Source organism: Umbelopsis ramanniana (genome assembly GCF_025399195.1).
Source record: "Umbelopsis ramanniana AG unplaced genomic scaffold K450scaffold_44, whole genome shotgun sequence".
NCBI classification, from domain to species: Eukaryota; Fungi; Mucoromycota; class Umbelopsidomycetes; order Umbelopsidales; family Umbelopsidaceae; genus Umbelopsis; species Umbelopsis ramanniana.
Window position 1 is genome coordinate 56011 of NW_026252130.1, and position 20148 is coordinate 76158.

A 20148-nucleotide genomic window follows, 5' to 3' on the forward strand; every position below is an offset into this window, starting at 1 on the left:
TTCTTTCTTTTAAGATTGCAACGGCCACTGGTCACCACTCCTTTGCTCAAGAGCAAGCACAAATCGTGGATAACATGGATGACAGGTAGGATACAGCATTAAGTCATATACCGTAGTGCTATCGACACTAACCTCAGCTATTCAGTCTGCTGGGCGGATCGAGCAAAATCGATATTCTAATTGCCACACCAGGTCGTTTGATCGATCATTTGAATGCCACACCCAACTTTTCACTTCAGCATTTACGGTTCTTGGTTATTGATGAAGCTGATCGTCTTCTTAATCAGAGCTATCAAGACTGGCTCACTCATATTCTTCGCGCCACTCAACCACAAAAAATGGAACACCGTCTTCCTGCCGACCATCTGCAGCGAGACTCTCTCAAGTATGGACAGGTTTCTGACTGCATCTTATTTTCCACCGTCCAATGCTAACACTACTTTTCAGTGTACCCATTCATGATGCTATTGCGCCATCCTATTTAGAATCTCACTTTGAGCTCCCCGTTTCTGACATTGATACCCCCAAAATGCCTTGCGTACAAAAACTACTGTTCTCAGCGACACTGACGAAAAATCCTGCCAAGATTGCCGGACTACACTTGACCAACCCTCAATACGTTGCTGTTCGATCTCAAGGTCAGATTGGAAAGGATGACGACGGTAGCGGCGAGAAGTACACTACACCAGAGACACTGAAGGTAAGCTATTGAATCAATTCAGGGAATATAGGTTTTTAGAATGGAGCACTGACGTTGGACTCTAGGAATACATGATTGTCTGTCCCAGCGAACAGAAGCCTATGCTTGTTTTACATTTGCTGTATAACTTGAATGTCAAGGCCGCCCTCTGCTTTACCAAATCCGTCGAATCCGCACACAGATTGTTCATGCTTATTACATTCTTTGAGCGAGCCCACGGAAAACAGGACGATGGAAAAATAGTGGCAGCAGAGTACTCTAGTGACCTCACACAGTCAGCTCGACGATCCATACTGAAGAAGTTCAAACAAGGCGAGATTCGATTGTAAGTATTGATTCATTGGCTGCTCTGATAGAGTGCCGCCCACGCTAACATCTGACCATAGGTTGATTTGTTCCGATTTGATTGGTCGTGGTATTGATTTGGATGCGGTCGATACAGTCATCTCGTATGACGTGCCTTTGTACATGAAAAAATACATCCATCGTGTTGGTCGTACGGCTCGTGCTGGTCGTGAAGGTGATGCCTATACCCTCGTAGAGCAGCAAGAAGCACGTCACTTCAAGGAAATGCTACGCAAAGGCGGCCACCTCTCCGATGTGAAAAACCTCAAGGTCCAACGACCTACCCTAGAACCATTTGTCGACGACTACAAGATTGCCCTCACAGAACTTGGAAGCTCATTGACGACTGCCAAGACGTCACTTCTTCGCTACCAGGCATCCATACATGTGGATGAAGAAGAGGAAACAGAATCCAAGGAAGATGCATTGGAAGTTGAGTCGGACAAGGAGCAAAGTGACAATAACGACTTGGAAAAAAGTGATATAGACATGTAGACATTGTTCTGTGTTTCTTGAGAGAAACAGTATATTATGGTAATTTTTCATTTGTATAAAGCTTTCATTTACATTCTCAACTCGGATTTTTTGGCCCTAGTAAGAGGACTGGGTACATGCAGATCGTGTGTAAGCCTGCCAAATTTGACACATTCACAGCACAGTATAGGAAGATGGGATGGGATCTTGGCTGATATATATCTCATTTTTTACATTCGGCCTTGAAGAATACTTTCAATTGTCACACTAATAAACTCCTTTTTGCTGGCCAAGTCTACTCCAAAGAACAGCGAGAGCTGTTCACGCACTAAAAACAAAAAAGAGAAGCATCAGTACACAATTTCGCGCGCTCTAAAAAGCTTTTCAATGGTCACATATGACTTACCCTGCTTCTTGGTCACGGTCATAAGGTTGGCAGTGGCAAGGATGTTGCGTATTTCAGCAACAATTTCAGCATCAGTAGGCACTCCGGTCAAGCTGTGGATACTATGATTGCTCAAGGCTGGAATGGAGTAAGTACTTCCCCGAGGATCAAGTAGGTGATCAGGAACTCCTCCGTAACTATGAACAGACATGGCTTTCGGCGGCATTTGCAAGTAATCTGAGCCGGCGTAAGACGCAGCATAAGGGCTATGTGCGCCAGCATTCGACTGTCTACCTTTCTTGTGAGTTTTCACGGAATCACGGTAATAATCAAAGTCTTGGCCTTGTCGGTTTCGATAATCGGTTCCTTGCGACATTTGGGTATGATACGAGCGATAAGTATGAGCTGTCAACCCTGTTTTTTCAGTTTCTTTGGAGCCAGTTGATCCTGCTTCCCACAATTCATGTTCATATGTACTCCACTTCTTCAAGGGGATCATCTTTTCATCGAATTTCTCATCGTCGGCCACAATGATCTGTTTCTTTTTGTCTCCCACCACCACACGGGTATTACCCCATGAGAAATCGTCAAAATGCCAGAAAGCATAAATGGGGATGAAGAAAGAGAAGATAGGAATGGCGAAAATATAGATAATCATCCATCCAATATGTTGCCACTGTCGCTTTATGATGAAGATCAAAGCCTGTAAGCCATAAATACCAGCCAACATACAGAGAGCAATCAGTGGAATCGGCCCTGTTTTGCTTATAACCACATAGACGAGGTAAACCAGGTAGATGACGGAGGAAGGAAGCGTTAATGTACCGACCAGGTCGATCATGACCACGAAGCGCATGGAGAAACAACAAAATCCACATAGTTCTGGCAGTAAGACTAATTCCAGCAAGTTGTGGATAGTGGAATTGATCCAACGTCGGCGTTGAGATAGAAGAACGCTCCATCGGTCAGGAGCAATGGTCTTACATTGTGCATGCGGTGTAAACGTCATCTTGTACTGAGGAAAGTGCTTCATCATGAGGGTGGTTAGATATCGATCCTCACCAAGATGCAACAAATTTTTCTTGTGCAAGGTATCAACATGATTTTCCGAGTATTCTTGGATGACTTGGGGAGATATGATGAGAGGTAGGTTCTTGTTAGGGGTCCTGATTCTGTACATGCAAAAACAGCCAGGTAGACAAGTGACAGAGCCAAAAAGCGATTCAAAGGCTTTGGAAAGATGGTGAGATATGTAGTATTCATAGACTTGAATCATGGTCGTCCAGCTATTATCTTCGTTACCAAGACTGGTTTCGCCACATATACCAATGATCTTTCCATCATGAAGCAAGCAAGATATCATTCTCGTTAAGGCGTCCGGCATGACTTCGGTGTCAGCGTCGATCATGAGCACATATTCGTAAAAGCTTGGATCTACGCCAATGACGTTCTTGATCTGATGGTACATCTCCAACTCCAGTGGGGTCATTTCCGATTCAAAATGAACTTTGTTCAAGAAGTTCATGCAGATAATTTGAGAGTCTCGTTTTCCTCGGTTACCGGGCTTGGACCGTTCCGATGCCTTGCCTACCTTGACCACAACAACATAGGGCACAACGTGGCCTTCATGCTCGTATAATCCTGAGTACACCTTGCCGTAGTTTAACTGCTTACTTCCTTCTCCAATAGATTTGAACATGAGAGGTTCAGGGTCTAACTTGGGATTATGTCCAAGGATGTCTAGGACAATACGAGGCGTAGGTCTGTCGTTACCGCTTCCCATAATCATACCATCGGCAATCAAGAAAATGAGCTTTCGCTTATCGTCATATTCCATGACAGTAATGGAGTTGATGGTCTTTCGAATGGATTCTTCGTCTTCGGTATAACAAGGTACTTGGCAGATGACGAACTTGTCATACTGCTCTGGAGTAGGTACGCCGCCAAACTGAAGTGCCGCCAGGAACTTGATCAACGTGACGAAACACATCACAAGCGCAAAGGCCAGGAGAAGGTAATTGGTAAATGTACACCTTGCATCATCACGATAATCCAGCCTTCCGATGTAAAATACATTATCAAGACAATTTTGATTTTGAGCCAGCTTTTCTGGCGTCATGGATTTCTTGTACTTGTTCCACTCGGCTGTGGCATCCGTGCCTCCAAACTTGGTGAATATCGTTTCCACCACTGGATCTAGGAACCGATAGTTGGGCTGGGTGGGAGCGTAAGAAGGAAACAGCTTGGCTGTGCTCATGTAGTCCGTTATATCGTAAACTTTGTCATTAATAGATACAATCAATCTACCCCAGCCGTTGAAATCACCCTGTATGGTCTTCATAGGGATAACCAGATCGCCTTTCTTGTATAAATTCATAACAGGCATGAAATAATCCCAGATCCAATTCTTGTCCTTCATTTTGTCGAGATGAATGTCGGGTTGCTGGTTGCCCGAAAGGTGAACAAAAGAGGAGATGATGGCTGTTTCATTTGGTGTAATCTTGATAGTGTCGTCGGTGACTAAACCAGGACATCCAGCGGTCAAGGGTATAGGGAATGAACTAGACAAATCATGACCAGCAAGAGGTTCCATAGCGGATTGTGTGCTCGCATAGACAGTGGTTCCGTGATCTGTTACAGCAAATCTAGTGACATCGTACACTTTACCACGGACACTGACGTAAAAGTCATTGAGTAGATTATGGTTGGCAACATCCTGCACCGAATAAAGTGACTTCGTACCAGGACAAACCAGTTCACCAAATACAGCAATGAAGAACAAAGTAGAAGCCGAAAACATGAAGATCAAAAAGCAAAGTACCACTTTTTCACGCCATGCCATTCGAACGTCTTCACGCTTCATTCCACCACACCACTTGAGGAATGTACTTGGGATCCACCATGTCAGTAGCCAGACAAATCGGACCCACCAAAGACGCACGGTGGTGATGGGCACCTCTTCCACCTGCTCTTGTTGCACTGGAGAGTAATCGTCAACCATTTGGCTCATATCCAGATTTGGCCCATACCTGACGTAAAGAGAATTCAATATGACATGCCAGCGATTCTGATCATCACTCAATGATACTTACCCATCCGCCGCAACTTTGCCTCCCCAGTCTGATTCTTCTCCCCATTGACTACCTTCGTACTTCTTTGCTTCATCGTCGCTCTCAATGTAACTTCCCCTGTCATCATGAAAGTCAGGATGAGGTGGCAGAAGAGACATTCCATTGTTGGCTGTGTTGGGTGATAAGAAGCCGCCAGCAGGAGAGTGGCCAACAACCGCAGCCTTCTGATTCAAGCGATACTCTTTTTCTTGGCGACGTATGGTGTCCTCAATGGATTTCCATGCATAAAATTCTAACCAGACGTTGTCGTTGCCAACAAATACCTGTTGTTGCGTCCAATTGTGCTGTTCTATCAGGTGCGTCACGCGGTCTCGCTCAGTTCCATCCGTTGTCATGGACGGAAGTGACGCATAATGCGATACGAATTCAGGAATGGGATACATGACCGAGTAATTGACGGAGCAACGAGTGTGTAAATCGAGAATTTGGAGACCACGAACTTGCATTTTGACCTTGCTTATATTGAACTGGTCAGGAGCTTGAAGGTCATTTGGACGGATATGAAGAACTTTATAGATGCGTGTTCCTTCAATTGAGGTAATTAAACTAGAAAGCGTTTCACCAAGTTGATCTAAAGCGCTTGTCATGCTTGTGGCCTCTCTGTCTTCAGCCTGTGGACTTTCTATTTTATCCTTGGGTTTGTCATTCGTTTCATCTATCTCAATGGTTGGTCGTTTCATGGACGGTGCTCTCATGGATCTGGTGGGAAGCTGAGCCTTGATGATGGTCCTATCGTCATGCGGATGTGACTTTGTAGCCAGGTTGTCGTTTTGAAACAAATTGAGAACGAAGTCATTAGAACTGCTGGATCGAAGGAGATTGATGAAATCAGGAGACACGTTGTCCGTGTTTTTCTCAAGAAACGAGTCGATGGAGTAGTAGACTGGTTCGGAATAATGATTGATGCCGAATGTAAAAGTTTGGCTGGACTTGGCGTAACCAACATGGGAGCTATACAATTTGTCAAGCAAACCCAAAAGATTGGCGTCTGTCGCATCGGTCTCGTTAACAAGGTATCGTTTTGATTCTTTGTCGATGGTGCCAATGAGTCCTCCAATAGTACGAGGAACGCCAGTAGCGCTTCCAGTGAGAAGTGCCATACAATTGCCGCTAGCAGGAGGAGTAATGGTAGGCATAGATACACCGTCTTCGGCCATCAACCTCTCTCGTGGCTGTTCCTGCGCTAAGAAATTATTGATGGCCTCGTTTGCAACATTGACGGTGAAGTGTTCGAATCGATTGGATTTAAAATTTTGAAACCCAAATTGGTCCAATATGCCAACAAAATTGCACACTTCTTCCTCTGGGCAACATAGCTTTGTGTTGATCGTCTCAACAATCCAGTTGAATATTGCTCCATACATTGCTCTGGAAATGGCATCTCGTTGTTGCGCAGCAGCTTGAGCGTTCAAGAATGCCGTGCATAGCTCCTTTCCGACGTAGCGAAGGTGGTACGTGATGGTGGACTCCAATTTGGACGGCGATACACCTAAAATGCCAGCGATTATGTCCAATTCCTCTGTATTCTTTACTGAACAAGAGTCTTGAGCATCAGAGGCAGGGTCGACAAATTGCAAATTGCCAAGGTGTAAAATGGCTGCCAAAACTTGGAAAAGCTGGGTGACGGTTTTCGACTTAAATCCACACACCTTCAACGCAGCCTTGAGGTCGCCAAATGCAATTTGATCGCCTGCGTCAATTACCTTTGTGTTTCGGGTCTGGCTCAAGTAGGCAAAATACTCTGGTGCATGATTGATTCGGAGAGCTGTACGTTCTTCTGTGCTTGTTCCAGACAAAAGAGAGTAAAATACATGAAAGTTACGTTCGTTTTGTGGCACCTGGGTCAGTCTTGAGCGATCCAGGTTGTAAGTCATGGTTTTCAAACCAATGATTCTGCCACGCTCGTTATACTGAAGTTCCTGAAACTGGCCAAACCCAGAAGCAGAAGTATTCTGAACCGTTCTAGCCGATCCGAACTGTTGCAAAATGGTTTGCGCATTGACAATTTGCTTTTGCAATTTCAATGCTTTCTTACTGTGACTTGACAGTTGAAGAAGCTGCTTCAGAAGATGACCTTGACTAGTGGTTTTTCCAGACCCTGTAACACCGCTGCAGAAAATAAGGGCAATGTCAAATCAAGTATAAAAAGAAGAGGGTTTTAGGCGTTTGACGTTTACCTCAGCACAATACTTTGGTCTTCGCTTGCTCTTCTCAATTGGTAGTACACACGAGCGGCTAAATCATAGATGTGAGGTTGAAGCTGAGGTGGATCGGTAGTGTCGAGGTCACGGTAGACGGTGGCGGCGTACTGTGTAAGAGAGGCGTCGTTCACACTCTCCACGGCTTTGTAAGTGTTTACAACAATGAGATGATGTGCTCCAATACGAGTGTAAGGCAAGTCTCGCTTGAATCGCATATGCAGTGCCGAGACAATCGACTCCTCTGTGGGATTCGGCAGGCCGCATATGTCTGGTTTACTTGCTTCGACTGTCGAGTTAGAATCCATCTTAAGGCAACACAGTCGCTGCTCCGATCAACAAGACTAAGAACAAGAAGAGGAATGCATCGAATTCAGCCTTCCAATATCAGTGGAAAATACGAGCAATTAATTTAGATGGTTGGTCTCATCCACCCATTGTTTCATTTTGTTGCCCTGAAGATGAGGGGGGAGGATCAAGGAGAGAGGTTTGATTGATTGACAAGACGCGCATATTTAGCAAAAGCCAGGAGGTTCCTGCTAAATGCATTTTTAACCCTATGGTGTTTTGATTTAATTATTTGAATTTGTATTCTTTTCTACAGAATTTGTGTTGCATCAAAATGGGATGGGAAGAGTTCTTTTCTAGGATCTCATAAGCGTAGGACTTCCGTCTAAAACGCTATGGGAAGCGGATGGAGGAGTCAAGTAGAAGCCAGCCATCAATACAAAGTAGCTGAGGATCAATATCGATCTATGTCGTCCACAATAAATAAACCCAAAAACGAAAGAATGTAGAAAACTTCAAGTTAGTAACCTCTTCCGCCTCGTGCAAAAAGTTCTCATGGCGAGGTGTTGCTCCTTTTTGATGAACAACGAAAACAGAAAAAAGTAAACCTTACCCTTTGAAATAGTTACTTTTTCCTTCTTGATATGTGTATGTTAACAAAAACACAGAAAATATAACACATATAGCATCCCATCTTGGGAATACCAGGCTACAAAGAACATGGGGTGTGAGCAAAGCTTTAGGTGATGCAACACTAATACAACCCTCAGTCTCCATGTGAAATACCACTTACGTGAAAGTATATTGAGATACATCCATCATGCCCCAATTGTACCACAGGGAAAAGCCAACCATGGCAGGGATCTGGATGAGACAGACCTGCAGAGCATATGCAGAACCAATTTCAAGCGACAAAACAATGTTTCCATTCAATGCAAAAGAAATGGCGTTCATAAACTCTGTGATATTTGGTACCTACAAGAGAAGTGAGATGTTGGTTTTCTACTAAGGCAATCTGATGATAAAAAAATGCGGTTGCTTACCAATGCAAATAAAGTCAAACCCAAAAACTTTTCGTCAATAGCCAATGAGTCCATCACAGTATCGACGGTGTCTACTAATATCTCAGCAATAAGACTGTACAATAACGTACATCCGAATAAAATAGTGAATGACTTTGATTTGCTCCAGTTAGGAGAATCATGTCCAGCTGCCTCTTCGTCCTCATCTTCCTCAGGTTCTCTTGCATGTACCCATGTGACTGGTGGAACAGAGGATGGAATACTCTGGGCCAGGTTTTCGTTAAGATTCTCGGCCGTGATATCATTCCGATTTTCATCCAAGCTACCAGATCGCAAAGGATTGGTAGTAACCACAGCAACATGGGAAGTATTGTAGGGAAGATTGAAGGCAGTGGATGGATCTGTCATGGAGAGCATAGCATAAAAAATGAGAAAGTCAGTGCGTGGGCTAATATCCTCATGGACCATGACAACACCTACCACCAGTCGAGTTGACTTGACCATTGCGCAGGTCGGTTTGAGACTGGTTGTGACTGAGATGAACGAGTTGGGAGATGATATGAGTAGGAAGAAGTTTGCGGTAATTGGAATCTTCATTGCCGTGCTGTGCGTGAGAACTGGACCACACCATGTCAGCATGCGTGTGTAAACTGAAAACGAGAGCAATGAAGTATGCCTAGCGAAAAGGAAGGTTAACAAAGGATCCACCGGAGAGACATATAGGTCAAAACATCACTTACAGTGGGAAGGACTAAGGCACACAACCACATCAGTGGCTTGACGCTGTTCTGGTACACAGGATCCATGGCAGGGTTCATCTGGTCATAATAACATCTTGAACAAGCAAATACATCATTTTGTGGTGATTCGGGACAACCGGTGCATCGAAGTTCAAACTGTTTGGCATAGACGGGTTAAGCTATGGATATTCCTGGTAAAAAAATAAATAAACAACATCCGCTTTTTACTTACACTTCCATACATTTGATAAAACAGAGTAGGTGTCAGCGCAGCAATAATGGCCATAATCAACATAGTTGAAGTGACTCCTGAAATAAAGAAAAGGGGCATCAGATGTTTGCCATGAACAATACACAACATGCACCATACATACCTGCGCTCTTAGCATTGAACTTTTGCTCTTTGCGCTTCACCGCTCCACTTAACATAGAGCACCCTGGCATTAACAAAACACCAGCAAGAAAACTTCCAATCAGAGACCCTTCCACCAAGGCGCTTTTACCTCGCATCAAAGCGACACTGTACAGGATAATTTCGATGATGGAACCGAATGTAGCATTGATCACCGCGCCCAGTCCCATACTTGACTGTGCAGAAATGGAACTGACAGCCATTCCAATGAAGTACGACAGGGGAATGACAGAGCCCAGACCCAGCATGAACACAAACGAAGCACTGGTGAACCAAGCGTTTGGAAATCTTTCGTGAAGGACGTTTTCGTCAAAGATGACGAAGAAAGCCACGGGTAGCAAGTTGATGAAGATAATGTTGATTCCATCATAGGTATACTTATAATACTGTAATCCGATAGCTTGATAGGTGCACAGTAGAATAACTGTTCGTTTGTTAAACGAAGACGAGGATGGCATAAGGGTTGAGCCGCTTGATTTAAATCGCAAACTGAGGGGATGTTTTCGGAGATGCCGGGTTAGAACATAGGTCAACTTTGCCATGGGGATGGTAATAACACACCCCCAGCAAATTGCCGACACGAAGAGTTGGAGAGGAGCTAAATATAGACGAACAAAGAACAAATTTGATGAGTTATGGCACCAATATAGCTGAGAATACCGTCTGAATGCATACCAAGAATTGTGTAAAACAAGAAGTAAAATGCCCAACCACCGGGACCAAGTGACAAGAGTTCTTTTGTATTGTCTTTGAATGTCTCTAAACGGTTCTTGCGTTTGTGACGGCGTCCACTAATCAGACCCAGATCCTCATCCATATCCGAATCACCTTGACTGTCTTCTGAAAGCTGGCGATTGTCGTAGTTGGACAAGGACTCGGGTTCAATGTCGACCAATCGTTGTACATATTTTCCAAAAGGCCAAAACAGATAATTTGCTAGACCACGTAGAACTGAAGCATACTTGTAACCATCTGGTGGCACAAGTAATACTAACAAGGAGAGTATATGCATAACAAGCGCCAGCCACCATCCAAATACAATGGCCCATAGAATATTACCAGGGTAGAGAAATAGTTCCGGTGTGGTGGTGGGTGCAGAATGAAGAGCGCTGTTGGCTCTACGCACCACAGAGCGTGATTTCTTGTATAATGCTGGCTTCCATATAGGCAAACCGAAAGGATGGGATTTATTCATAGCCTATAAAGTGATCATAGAGGAGTTAATGACAAAAGATCCCCACCCACCGCTGCAATTGAACCCTGACTTACATCTTGTCTATCCTTCAACGTCATCTCTCTATCGCTGTCATCGTCTCGTTCTTCTTCTTCCTCCTCCTCCTCTTGTTCAGGTATACTTTCATCGTTCTCATCATTTTCATGGTTGCTGATATCATCGTCCTTACTATGCCTTCGGGAAGTAGATGGTCTGTATCGTTTACTATCATCCGTGTGACTTTCTTCATCGTTTGAATCAAAAGAAGACGAGGCTCCAGAGTGTCGGGCGGTATGATGCTTGGACGACTGGGATCGCTTCAGCTGTTTGCGACCGGAGGTCACCAGGTTGGACGAACTACTTTGACGAGAATGTTGACGGGTTGAAGAGGTACGACGGCGTGCCGATGGCCTTCTTGTGTGGTGTAGAGAAGAGGAACTCATAGCATGTTGGGGTGTTCGACCGGACATGGTTCTTTGCGAACGGTCGTGATTCGCAGAATGGTCCATGTCAGAACCTGACTGCCAGCATTTTAGCATCCGACCCCAGCGGCAGGAGAACCGCTGAAGGTCACGTGCCCAAATAACCACGGGGTGTGTGTGACCCAGTGAGCTGCGAGTTGCCTTTTCGGGAGCTGCAAGGTCATGTCATGGCATAACGTTGGGTGAAGAAATCCAGGCAAGCGACATCGCATGGTGAAGTTCTTGAAGCAAATAAATGGCAGAAAGTACCGGCGATACGTGGTGTGCCTGAAGGAAAAAGAGAAAGAGAAAAGTGGGAAGATAAAAGCCTGCAGCCAGAGGTTGGTCTCACGTCACGCCCAAGCGGGGGATGGAAAAATTTACCCACTTTATTTAGAGAACATCATCGGCTTTTCCAGTGTCGCCCAACCCTTCTTCTACCCTACCCATTTCCCCCTCAACCCGCACCTCAACAACCTCTTTGTTGTGAGTGCCAGCGCGTGTAGAAAGAGTCCCACCGAATCCATCTCCAAGGAGAGACAAACCCGCCCCTGTGCTATAGATTATCAGCTCTCGCTCTGCAGCTGATTTCGTCCGCTCACACCCCCACCGTTTGATTCCCATCCAAATCATCCCTTCATCTCGCCTTACAGCAGCTACAATTTCATCTCTTCAAATTAATCGCACCTTTATTTCATCCAATTCATACCATGACTACCTTACACAGCCAGACTATGTTCCAAGAACAGACTTGCCTTCAAGCCAAACCCGCACCATGTCGCTTTCCCCCGCCGTATGGCCACCTGTTGGCCACTACCGGCCTTCAGAATACTGCCTTGAGACAGGCCACCGTACCGCCGGATTTTCTATCCGCCAACTTGAGGCGCCCGCCATAAAAAAGCCTATCAACCACCATTCCCATCGTCGTTACCCCCTGTATAATCATCGCTCTGTCTCACCGGATTCCCTCTATTACACGCACTCGACTCTGTCTACTCCCATCTCCAAAAAGTCTTCTCGTCGTTCAGCTTTTCGTCGTCCCCTTCCAAAGCCTGACGTTTCTCCTGTCGCTTTTAATTCTTCTCCTCCGCCTCTTTACCAGTTCTCTACTAAATCCATTGATGACACTATTCATTATGAACAAGAACCTATTCCTCAACTAGCTTCGGATCAGGACATTTTGGATGACATGGAAAACTGGACTGCTTCCACTCGTACCAATACCCTTAGTATGGCTGGATTGTTGTCTCCACCTGGTTCTCCATTGTCATCCTTTGATGACTTGCCTCCCTTTGAAGAAGACTTTGTATTGTTTCCTTGAATTTTCTCTTACCCATTGACCTGCTTTGTGTTTGTTGTTTTTTTTTTCTTATTTTATTAAGGGTAGTTTTCCTTTCTTCCTCTCTGAATCCTTTTTTCTCTCTACCGGCCGTCTCAAAATAAACTTCCACAACAAAGAAAAAATTCTCTATGTTTCACTTGGCAGGTCAATGTCTGATACAGATAATACAAAGTGATGGAGGCAGGTCAATGTCTATTACAGATAACACAAAGTAACTCGAGCATGTCGTAACCCGTCCTTCACTTTCATGTAGTGGACGAAAAATCTATTCCATATGTGACCCATCATGTCGCTCGCTTGTGTGTTCATACTGATGAGCCATCATGATTTCCTTCATATTTGGGAAATTTTCGGCCATGCTTACCGTGTACAACCCTAGCGGGTGATAACTCATTGGAACATAATGACGGTCGTTCCTATTTTATTGTACATCACGACTGGTTTAAAATCCAATGATTCAAAATGTCGGCCACCCATACCGTGTTAACGATAACCTTCATCTTGATGACGCTTAAAATTCTTTGTTCATATTTATTGTACACCACGACTCGTTCTAGAATCTCAATGTTTAAAATTTTCGGCCATCGATACCGTCTATAAGCTGATGTTGATTCTATACAGTATTAATGAATGTTGGGGTTTTACAAACTAGCTGTCTTCAACAGACCCTTGATTTGATCAACGCGGTCGTGTAGGTCTTGTGCAAAATTGACGCTCTCCTTTCGCTTTTGTCGTGCAGTATGGAATCCAGGTTGGCATTGAATTCCATCCAACGCAAAGAGGGCTTGCATTAATTTCTCAGAGAGGTACGCTCCGGTGTCTTGTAACTTCTTTTTAGTCTTAGGATCTTGCTGTCCAGACGACAAAAATCGGCCAACCTCTTGCTCGTATTCCTTCATTTTTGTGCCAAAGTCATGATTCACCTCCTGCATGATATGCTGGATACGCGTAACAAGACTAGCTTCCTCAGGATTACCTGACGCTGTCTGTTCTGTCTGCTTTGCCTAATCCATTGGATCAGTACCATGCAAAGAAAAAGTCCATAAGCTTGCACTTTGCACTTACATTCGGTCTCTGACCCAGCATCAATATCTTGGAACCCGCCCGCAGTCCGTATAAAGATAAAGGTGATGAGTCGTCCTTCATAACAGCTGCAGGATGAATGTCAGTTGAAATCCAGCTACGTACCGGGGAAATGAATCAAAACTTACCACCAGATGCCAGCAGCTTCATGGCATTCACAGGAACTCCGGTAATCTTCTTGCATTTCTCCTTTAGATCTCCCAACGTCGCCTGTTCTAGTCCATTAGGGAATTCATCGAAATTGACGTCGTATTTGTGACCTTTCCACTTCAATTCTATCTCAGTATCCGACATGTCAGTTTAGGGTGAAAACGAAAAAGTGAATAGTGTCAGTTCGCACTGCGGCCTTAATTTTCTTCCGCACGTGGATTGTTTCAAATCTGACGTGCCTGTTGTTTCTTTTGCTTAGTACTTATAGCGAATCTTTTGACATGCCTGCATCCTCAATAAATGAACTGAAGCATTATCCTTGCATTGCTTCATTAGCTTGAGCTGATTCAAAAGTTTATTCGAATGAGCCACCGACAGATAGTGTAGATCAGTTCTTTACGCACTGCTAAATATGGACCATTCCAGCTACGACGCTTTTACTATTAAGAAAAAGTCTATATATCCAGCGTACAAAACTATCGGTACTACGTCTAACCTATCTAGCGTGCTTCAGCTTACTTGGATTTGGTCTTGGTTGCCGTGGTTGTAGCCTTCTTGGTGGTCTTCTTACTACCGGCAGCATGGCCATTTTGGAAGATATCGTTCTGGGCACCTTCCTTGTAGTTGTAAGCATTGCTGTAGGTAGGAGCATAATGTCCAGGCTCAAACATGTTGTTTCCTTCTTTGTTTTTCCAGTACATAGGCTGCTTTGCGCCAACAATGCATTTGGCCTTGTTGGTATCACACTTGACGGGAGGAATGGGCTTGCCGAGCTTCTTGGTGGTTGTAGAATTTTTAACGTCGCAGACAAATGGTGTCATATACTATAGCAACCATAAAAAAAAACCAGTAAGCACATGGTGCGACCCATTGAAGCATTGTAAACGGACTCACCATTTGGTCAGTGCCACCAATAGACTTGTGGATCCAGCTTTTTGGATACAGGAATCAGGTTAGATTAGGTTGGAATGAAACACAGTCATTTCAATTTGGGTACTTACAACCAAGAACATTGACATTTGCCGTTGGGGCACTTGGGAAGGTCGGGGATATCAAAGCTCTGCAATTGTCTGGCAGGACAGTCATGAACAACGGAGAAGATGACGAAATCCTCAGGCTTAACGTCCTCTGGCTTGTCTTTGTAGGCAATACCGAGAGCGCATCCAGCGACATCTTGACGATGAACAGCGTGCATATTACCCCATCCATTGTCAGTGTTGGTCCTGTGAAACATCCAGCATTTAAATTTTTCATTCAGTCGGTAAGTGTGACCATACATGATCAGCCTACGTACCATGGAACTGGGGCCGTTCTAGGGTTGGGGAAAAGTCCATGCGCTCCCATGCTGGTAAATGCCTTGTTATCAGCAATTTCCAGATCGGCTTTTCCACCGGCTGGGAGATGGAAAACGGCATTTTTATCTGGCTTATCATCCATAGAGCCGTGCCACCACCATTCTTTAAAGGTATAGTCTTGGAGAGGTTGAACGGCCTTGTTGCTGTTGGGATTTGCACGGTCTTGGCCATACATAGCAGGTGTCCAAACAGCCAAGTGGGCTTGCAATGTCCAGCATTGCGCAAGGAGAGCGGATAAAAATACTGCAGAACGCGCAACCATTGGTAAATTGTGTGAAGACAATGGAGCAGGATATGATTCAACTTTTTATATAGGAGATTGATCAACATAAGTTCATATGTAACAATATATGTGGACATACCATTGCAAGCTTGTTTAATTGCCAGAGGCGGCGTTGGGTTGCACCAGGTATATTGCAATATCTCTTTCCTACAGGGTTGTGCGCGGTGTTGCTAACAATCAAAACCGAGAAGAAAGGAGTCACTTATTTCACTTAGGATTATAGCTATGAACCAAACCCCTAATAGCAGCTCCACATCCAACACTTACTCAGTTCTATATCACCTATCTGGCTCGGTGCTGATATTTCCCAAGTTGGTGTATAAGTCTGAACGGAGCTGCATGGGAATCCACGGGAAAATGTGACACTTCCTCAATAATGAGGTGTTGTGTCACTAGTTAGGCAGTATGCTGTAATTCGAAAGACCTTGAACGCCAGGTTTAGTTCTGTCCATAGGCATCAAGACCAGTTTCGCACTTTTACTTGTAGCGGTAATATTGACCTCGAAGAGAACACATTATCTGTAAGTGAGTAGCGGAAGACATTTACATAATACAGTCCAATGTACATACCATTTGCAATAATGAAATACCGAGACTTGAGATTGTTACTAGTGCATTCGCTCTCATTTTTAAAAAAAACAACAAGCCCGCTAGTCTAAAATCCAAAAGGCCGGTTTACAAATGGCCACAAAGCCTGAACATGGCGTCCTGCTTTCGATAAGCGCATCATGCAAAGCGGCGATTGCTAGTTTTCCAATTCCGAGTTAATTTTTGGTGACGATCGAGAGGAGTTGTGATGATTATGCAGACATATACCATCTTTTCTTGATACGGCCAGCTCTCAACATGGAACACACCTATTTTCAGAGATGCAGTGATGACATACGTCCGACAGACCATATACAAAGCAGAAGACTTTGCAATACAGTAGGAGGAGATTTCGTTTAGCATGAGCATTAATGATGCGCGGGAAAAATTGTTCAACTCACATACAGAGCGCGCTTTATTCTGAGATGGGCAAATGGTCCAAATCAGTACTCTTGCGTCCGAGCCGTCTGAAACTGCATAAGGAAGCGGGACCCTTCACATCTCTAACTTCTCTTTTTGTAAAGAACTTTTCTCCATCAACCAAATCTCGGTGCGGAGTTTGCCTATCTTCATAGATTCGGAGAAAACGGATAGAATGTTATCAAGACACATGGCTGTCAAAAATGCATTGTGCATTTCGTCCTTTCAATGCCACTTCTCCGATTCACCAGGGACAAGTATCACAGAAACACATTTAAACGAATTCTCTTAAATCGAACTATTCGCTTACAGGAAACGAAGAGCCTGACAAAATATTGACATGCCTTATAACTTGTCATTGCAAATTTCGTCGTTACAGCTTCGGTTTCATACAACAGGATGTGTGTTTAAGCGAGTTGCGTTCATACATTCGAATGATAAGATTTTAACTTGTCGTATCGCCAAGAAGAACGTGGGTAACTTTTTTTAGACACCGAGATAGCAACGGTCGAGCAGTTGCTGCTTTAACATTCGATTCTGACTGCTTGGCGTACAGGGATATGATTGTGGCACTTTAAGGTTCATACAGGGTCCACTACCATCCAAGAATCAATTTAAAAGCACCGGTATTCAGGGGCATACTTCCTTATCAAATATTCGTTCCTTATGAAATTGCAAGAATCCCTTTGGCTGCTGGTGACGCTCCTTTGCGTCACTTGCATTCATGCCACCATTCTGCCTCAAATTCCCTCCTTAACCAACTTCAAAGAAGCCAAACATGCGACTGGATTCCAGCTCTCGTCCAAGACTGAGATTGTCGTGGATGCCAAATTCGCCAATGTAAAGGCAGACAAGCATTCACCATCTCTCCTGGATTATGCTCATACTTTCAGTAGCGATTTGTCTGAAATCGCTGGCCTCAAGTCTATCCGTGTCCGTACAGACTCTTCCAAGAACCAGAGAAAGTTCGGCAATGCAATCTATTTGACTGTACTCCCTCAAACCTTGGCTAAGAAGTACAAGTACCATAATGGTAATGCTACCGATGAGGCATACGAGCTAGACATCAATCAAGACATAATTAAGATTAGTGGATCTTCCGCGATTGGTACATTCTGGGGAACCAGAAGCGTACTCCAACAGGTTGCCATTCATCAGAAACAGCATTCCTCCCACGTAACTATTCCCGCAGGCAGTGGTGTCGACGTTCCTGGATGGGAAGTACGTGGATTTATGTAAGTTGTATGCTTCAATGCTGATTAGACCGATGGAAAACTTCTAACGCTTCATCGTAGGTTAGACGCCGGTCGGCATTGGTAAGAAGGCAGTTTAGTCATTCAGCCAGTTGGGGAGCTAGGCTAATACATTTTTGCAGGTTTGATGTCGAGTTTCTCAGCGATCTCTGTGTGTATGCCTCATTCTGGAAGATAAATGAATTCCATGTTCATGCTGTTGATAACTTGTGGAACCCTGCTTACCTCTATGGCCCAAATGCGCGAGTATTATTCCTATTCAAAGCTTTTCTATATGCACTTTTCATTGGAATCTGCTGACATTTCTTTTTTGGCAGTGAGTGGCAAAAGCTTTACGCAGGATTTCGCTTCCAAGCCGAACCAGGATCACCGTTGGAAGGTCTATCTCGACCTAAGAACGAGACGTGGAGCAAAAAAGATTTTCAATGGTTGCAATCCAAGTGTTTGAGCTACGGTGTCACTGTTGTTCCTGAGATTGAGTCTCCTGGACACGCTTTGGCTATAACACAATGGAAGCCAGAGCTCATGATCCAAGGAACCCCGGTAAGTACAGTGGGGCCATAGATTGACGGTAAATGGAACAACGTACTTACATGCCTGACATAGGATAATATGAACATTACTCAACCAGAAATGATTCCAACTATCAAGTCCATTTGGAAAGAATTTCTTCCTTGGTTCTATGGCAGCGAAGTTTCTATCGGAGCTGACGAATACGATGCCAGTCTGGCCAACGACTACATTGACTTTGTCAATACCATGGCGGACTACATTCATCAGCAATCTGGAAAGGTTAGTAGAGCAGACACTTTTAGACAGAAAGTAAAATTATTCATCTTACTGTTAACAGAGCATTCGAGTTTGGGGAACAAATGAGCCTAGCAAGGTAAGTCAAATTTGTGTATTGTCAGTACGTCAATTGGACAGTAACCAACAGGTATTATCAGACCAAAAAGATATCTACCAAAGTCACTATCCAACACTGGGATTTTCCAAGCGATGATATCCCAGTCAATTTGATGAAGGAAGGATATAACGTTATTGTAAGTAGTAGCTTACGCAATGTACACTGACGCGGCGTCTAAAGCACTAATAACAATGTATATGCTCATTTTTTCTTTTGACTGGTAGAACTCTGAGCAATCTTTCTTGTATTTGGATGGAAAATCGGTAAGGCTAGAAAACCTCAACATTTGTCTTTCGACTTGACTGGTTGGTTGAACTCAATGTTAATGCGCCATTAATAATTAGAGTGGCGAAACCAGCTTTCCACAAGAGTTGAATCAAGATATAATGTGGACCGGTGCTCCAGGTGGAAATGGCTGGGCTCCCAATATTTTCGACGCCAAGGATTCCAGTAACAACACTGCAGTTGATGAACCTCGCCTTCGCGGATCTATTATGGTATGAAAAACGATGATAAATTTGATTGTTTGCATTGACTGGCTAACCTTCATCCCAATAGCCTTTATGGAATGACTGGGGTAACAACGCTACCACCAAACTTGAGGTTTATTACTCCTTTGCTCGCAGTCTTGCCACGTTGGGCTTAAAGACATGGTCCGGTTCAGGATCGTCAGCCCTTACTCGCAGCGAGTTTGATTCGGTAAGTATTAGCAAACTCAAGTAATGCGTGTATCAAATACTGAATCAGCGATTTTGTACTTTAAGCTGTACCCGCTATTGAACCAGGTCGCACCAGGGCAAAACCTGAACCGAGTTGTAGCCAGTAAAGGCAAAACGGTTGTTAGTTATGACTTCAAAAAGACGAAGCATGGTCAAGTCACAGACAAGAGTGGAAATCACTACGAAGCAAGCGCTAAAAATGTCAAATTCAGTGATTCCGGCGCAACTTTTGAAGGCTCTTCCAAAAGCTATATCACCACCCCAATCGGCTCAATGGGTCCACCCTACACTCTCAGTTTCACTGTCAACCCTACCAGCTTGAGCGGTGTCCTGTTTTCAGGCACAGATTCAGTATTACTGGCCAATGACCTTACATGGAATGTTACAGGACAGCTCTATTCTTTGAATTACTCTATGCCCTTGCACAAGGCAACCAAGGTCGAAATCCACGCCACTAGAGAAGTTACATACGCTTACATTAACCAGGAAAAAACCCCTAGATATTGGTACACCGTCTTGGATATTTGGGGAGATTACATGCAAACAGCCAATATGTCCTTTGCCGCACCAATTCAAAAAATTGGAGCCGGATTTAAAGGTATCATTAGCAATGTTCAACTCTCACAAGGAGCTTGAAGCAATATGAAATAAATTGAAGTACTAGTATTTGGGAGCTTTA

General features: G+C 44.1%; 6 protein-coding genes across 6 annotated transcripts; 2 read left to right on the forward strand and 4 right to left on the reverse strand.

Annotated features, from left to right (window-relative positions):
• Window positions 1-1644: 1644 nt before the first annotated feature.
• K450DRAFT_249683 (uncharacterized protein) lies at window positions 1645-7989 on the reverse strand. The gene is made up of 4 exons (XM_051590441.1): window positions 7213-7989; window positions 4997-7144; window positions 1926-4933; window positions 1645-1847 (listed from the first exon to the last, which is right to left on the reverse strand). The coding sequence occupies exons 1-4, from the start codon at window positions 7539-7541 to the stop codon at window positions 1750-1752; spliced, it is 5583 nt and encodes a 1860-aa protein (XP_051442880.1). The 5' UTR covers window positions 7542-7989; the 3' UTR covers window positions 1645-1749.
• On the reverse strand, window positions 7710-11658 carry K450DRAFT_249687 (uncharacterized protein). The gene is made up of 10 exons (XM_051590442.1): window positions 10965-11658; window positions 10371-10893; window positions 9658-10293; window positions 9516-9592; window positions 9284-9439; window positions 9024-9219; window positions 8565-8944; window positions 8315-8496; window positions 8135-8230; window positions 7710-7986 (listed from the first exon to the last, which is right to left on the reverse strand). The coding sequence occupies exons 1-10, from the start codon at window positions 11445-11447 to the stop codon at window positions 7878-7880; spliced, it is 2838 nt and encodes a 945-aa protein (XP_051442881.1). The 5' UTR covers window positions 11448-11658; the 3' UTR covers window positions 7710-7877.
• Window positions 11659-12144: 486 nt separating this feature from the next.
• K450DRAFT_273384 (uncharacterized protein) lies at window positions 12145-12690 on the forward strand (the record flags this gene model as incomplete). The annotated part of the gene is made up of 1 exon (XM_051593084.1): window positions 12145-12690. One exon carries the CDS (start codon window positions 12145-12147, stop codon window positions 12688-12690), a length of 546 nt encoding a protein of 181 aa, XP_051442882.1.
• A 331-nt stretch (window positions 12691-13021) lies between these two features.
• K450DRAFT_249700 (uncharacterized protein) lies at window positions 13022-14295 on the reverse strand. The gene is made up of 3 exons (XM_051590443.1): window positions 13923-14295; window positions 13777-13862; window positions 13022-13709 (listed from the first exon to the last, which is right to left on the reverse strand). The coding sequence occupies exons 1-3, from the start codon at window positions 14086-14088 to the stop codon at window positions 13353-13355; spliced, it is 609 nt and encodes a 202-aa protein (XP_051442883.1). The 5' UTR covers window positions 14089-14295; the 3' UTR covers window positions 13022-13352.
• A 1-nt stretch (window position 14296) lies between these two features.
• Window positions 14297-15800, reverse strand: K450DRAFT_249707 (uncharacterized protein). The gene is made up of 4 exons (XM_051590444.1): window positions 15239-15800; window positions 14946-15167; window positions 14839-14875; window positions 14297-14768 (listed from the first exon to the last, which is right to left on the reverse strand). Exons 1-4 carry the CDS (start codon window positions 15559-15561, stop codon window positions 14460-14462), a joined length of 891 nt encoding a protein of 296 aa, XP_051442884.1. The 5' UTR covers window positions 15562-15800; the 3' UTR covers window positions 14297-14459.
• Window positions 15801-16984: 1184 nt separating this feature from the next.
• K450DRAFT_249713 (uncharacterized protein) lies at window positions 16985-20144 on the forward strand. Its single transcript, XM_051590445.1, has 12 exons — window positions 16985-17062; window positions 17147-17825; window positions 17886-17906; window positions 17966-18085; window positions 18161-18386; window positions 18450-18635; window positions 18694-18729; window positions 18791-18886; window positions 18975-19013; window positions 19095-19247; window positions 19309-19449; window positions 19515-20144. Exons 2-12 carry the CDS (start codon window positions 17257-17259, stop codon window positions 20103-20105), a joined length of 2178 nt encoding a protein of 725 aa, XP_051442885.1. The 5' UTR covers window positions 16985-17062; window positions 17147-17256; the 3' UTR covers window positions 20106-20144.
• Window positions 20145-20148: the final 4 nt, after the last annotated feature.

Coding starts and splice junctions, on each gene's coding strand:
- K450DRAFT_249683 (XM_051590441.1), bottom strand. CDS start 7,541: ATGGATTCTAACTCGACAGTCGAAGCAAGTAAACCAGACATATGCGGC. Junction 7,145..7,212: donor GACCAAAGTATTGTGCTGAG/GTAAACGTCAAA, acceptor TATTTTCTGCAG/CGGTGTTACAGGGTCTGGAA. Junction 1,848..1,925: donor GACCGTGACCAAGAAGCAGG/GTAAGTCATATG, acceptor TTTTGTTTTTAG/TGCGTGAACAGCTCTCGCTG.
- K450DRAFT_249687 (XM_051590442.1), bottom strand. CDS start 11,447: ATGCTAAAATGCTGGCAGTCAGGTTCTGACATGGACCATTCTGCGAAT. Junction 8,231..8,314: donor GTATCTCAATATACTTTCAC/GTAAGTGGTATT, acceptor TGTTCTTTGTAG/CCTGGTATTCCCAAGATGGG. Junction 7,987..8,134: donor AAAAGTAACTATTTCAAAGG/GTAAGGTTTACT, acceptor TGGACGACATAG/ATCGATATTGATCCTCAGCT.
- K450DRAFT_249700 (XM_051590443.1), bottom strand. CDS start 14,088: ATGTCGGATACTGAGATAGAATTGAAGTGGAAAGGTCACAAATACGAC. Junction 13,863..13,922: donor GAAGCTGCTGGCATCTGGTG/GTAAGTTTTGAT, acceptor TTCATCCTGCAG/CTGTTATGAAGGACGACTCA. Junction 13,710..13,776: donor TGCTGGGTCAGAGACCGAAT/GTAAGTGCAAAG, acceptor GATTAGGCAAAG/CAGACAGAACAGACAGCGTC.
- K450DRAFT_249707 (XM_051590444.1), bottom strand. CDS start 15,561: ATGGTTGCGCGTTCTGCAGTATTTTTATCCGCTCTCCTTGCGCAATGC. Junction 15,168..15,238: donor AGAACGGCCCCAGTTCCATG/GTACGTAGGCTG, acceptor GATGTTTCACAG/GACCAACACTGACAATGGAT. Junction 14,876..14,945: donor AAATGTCAATGTTCTTGGTT/GTAAGTACCCAA, acceptor GTATCCAAAAAG/CTGGATCCACAAGTCTATTG.
- K450DRAFT_249713 (XM_051590445.1), top strand. CDS start 17,257: ATGAAATTGCAAGAATCCCTTTGGCTGCTGGTGACGCTCCTTTGCGTC. Junction 18,387..18,449: donor TCATGATCCAAGGAACCCCG/GTAAGTACAGTG, acceptor TGCCTGACATAG/GATAATATGAACATTACTCA. Junction 19,450..19,514: donor CTCGCAGCGAGTTTGATTCG/GTAAGTATTAGC, acceptor TTGTACTTTAAG/CTGTACCCGCTATTGAACCA.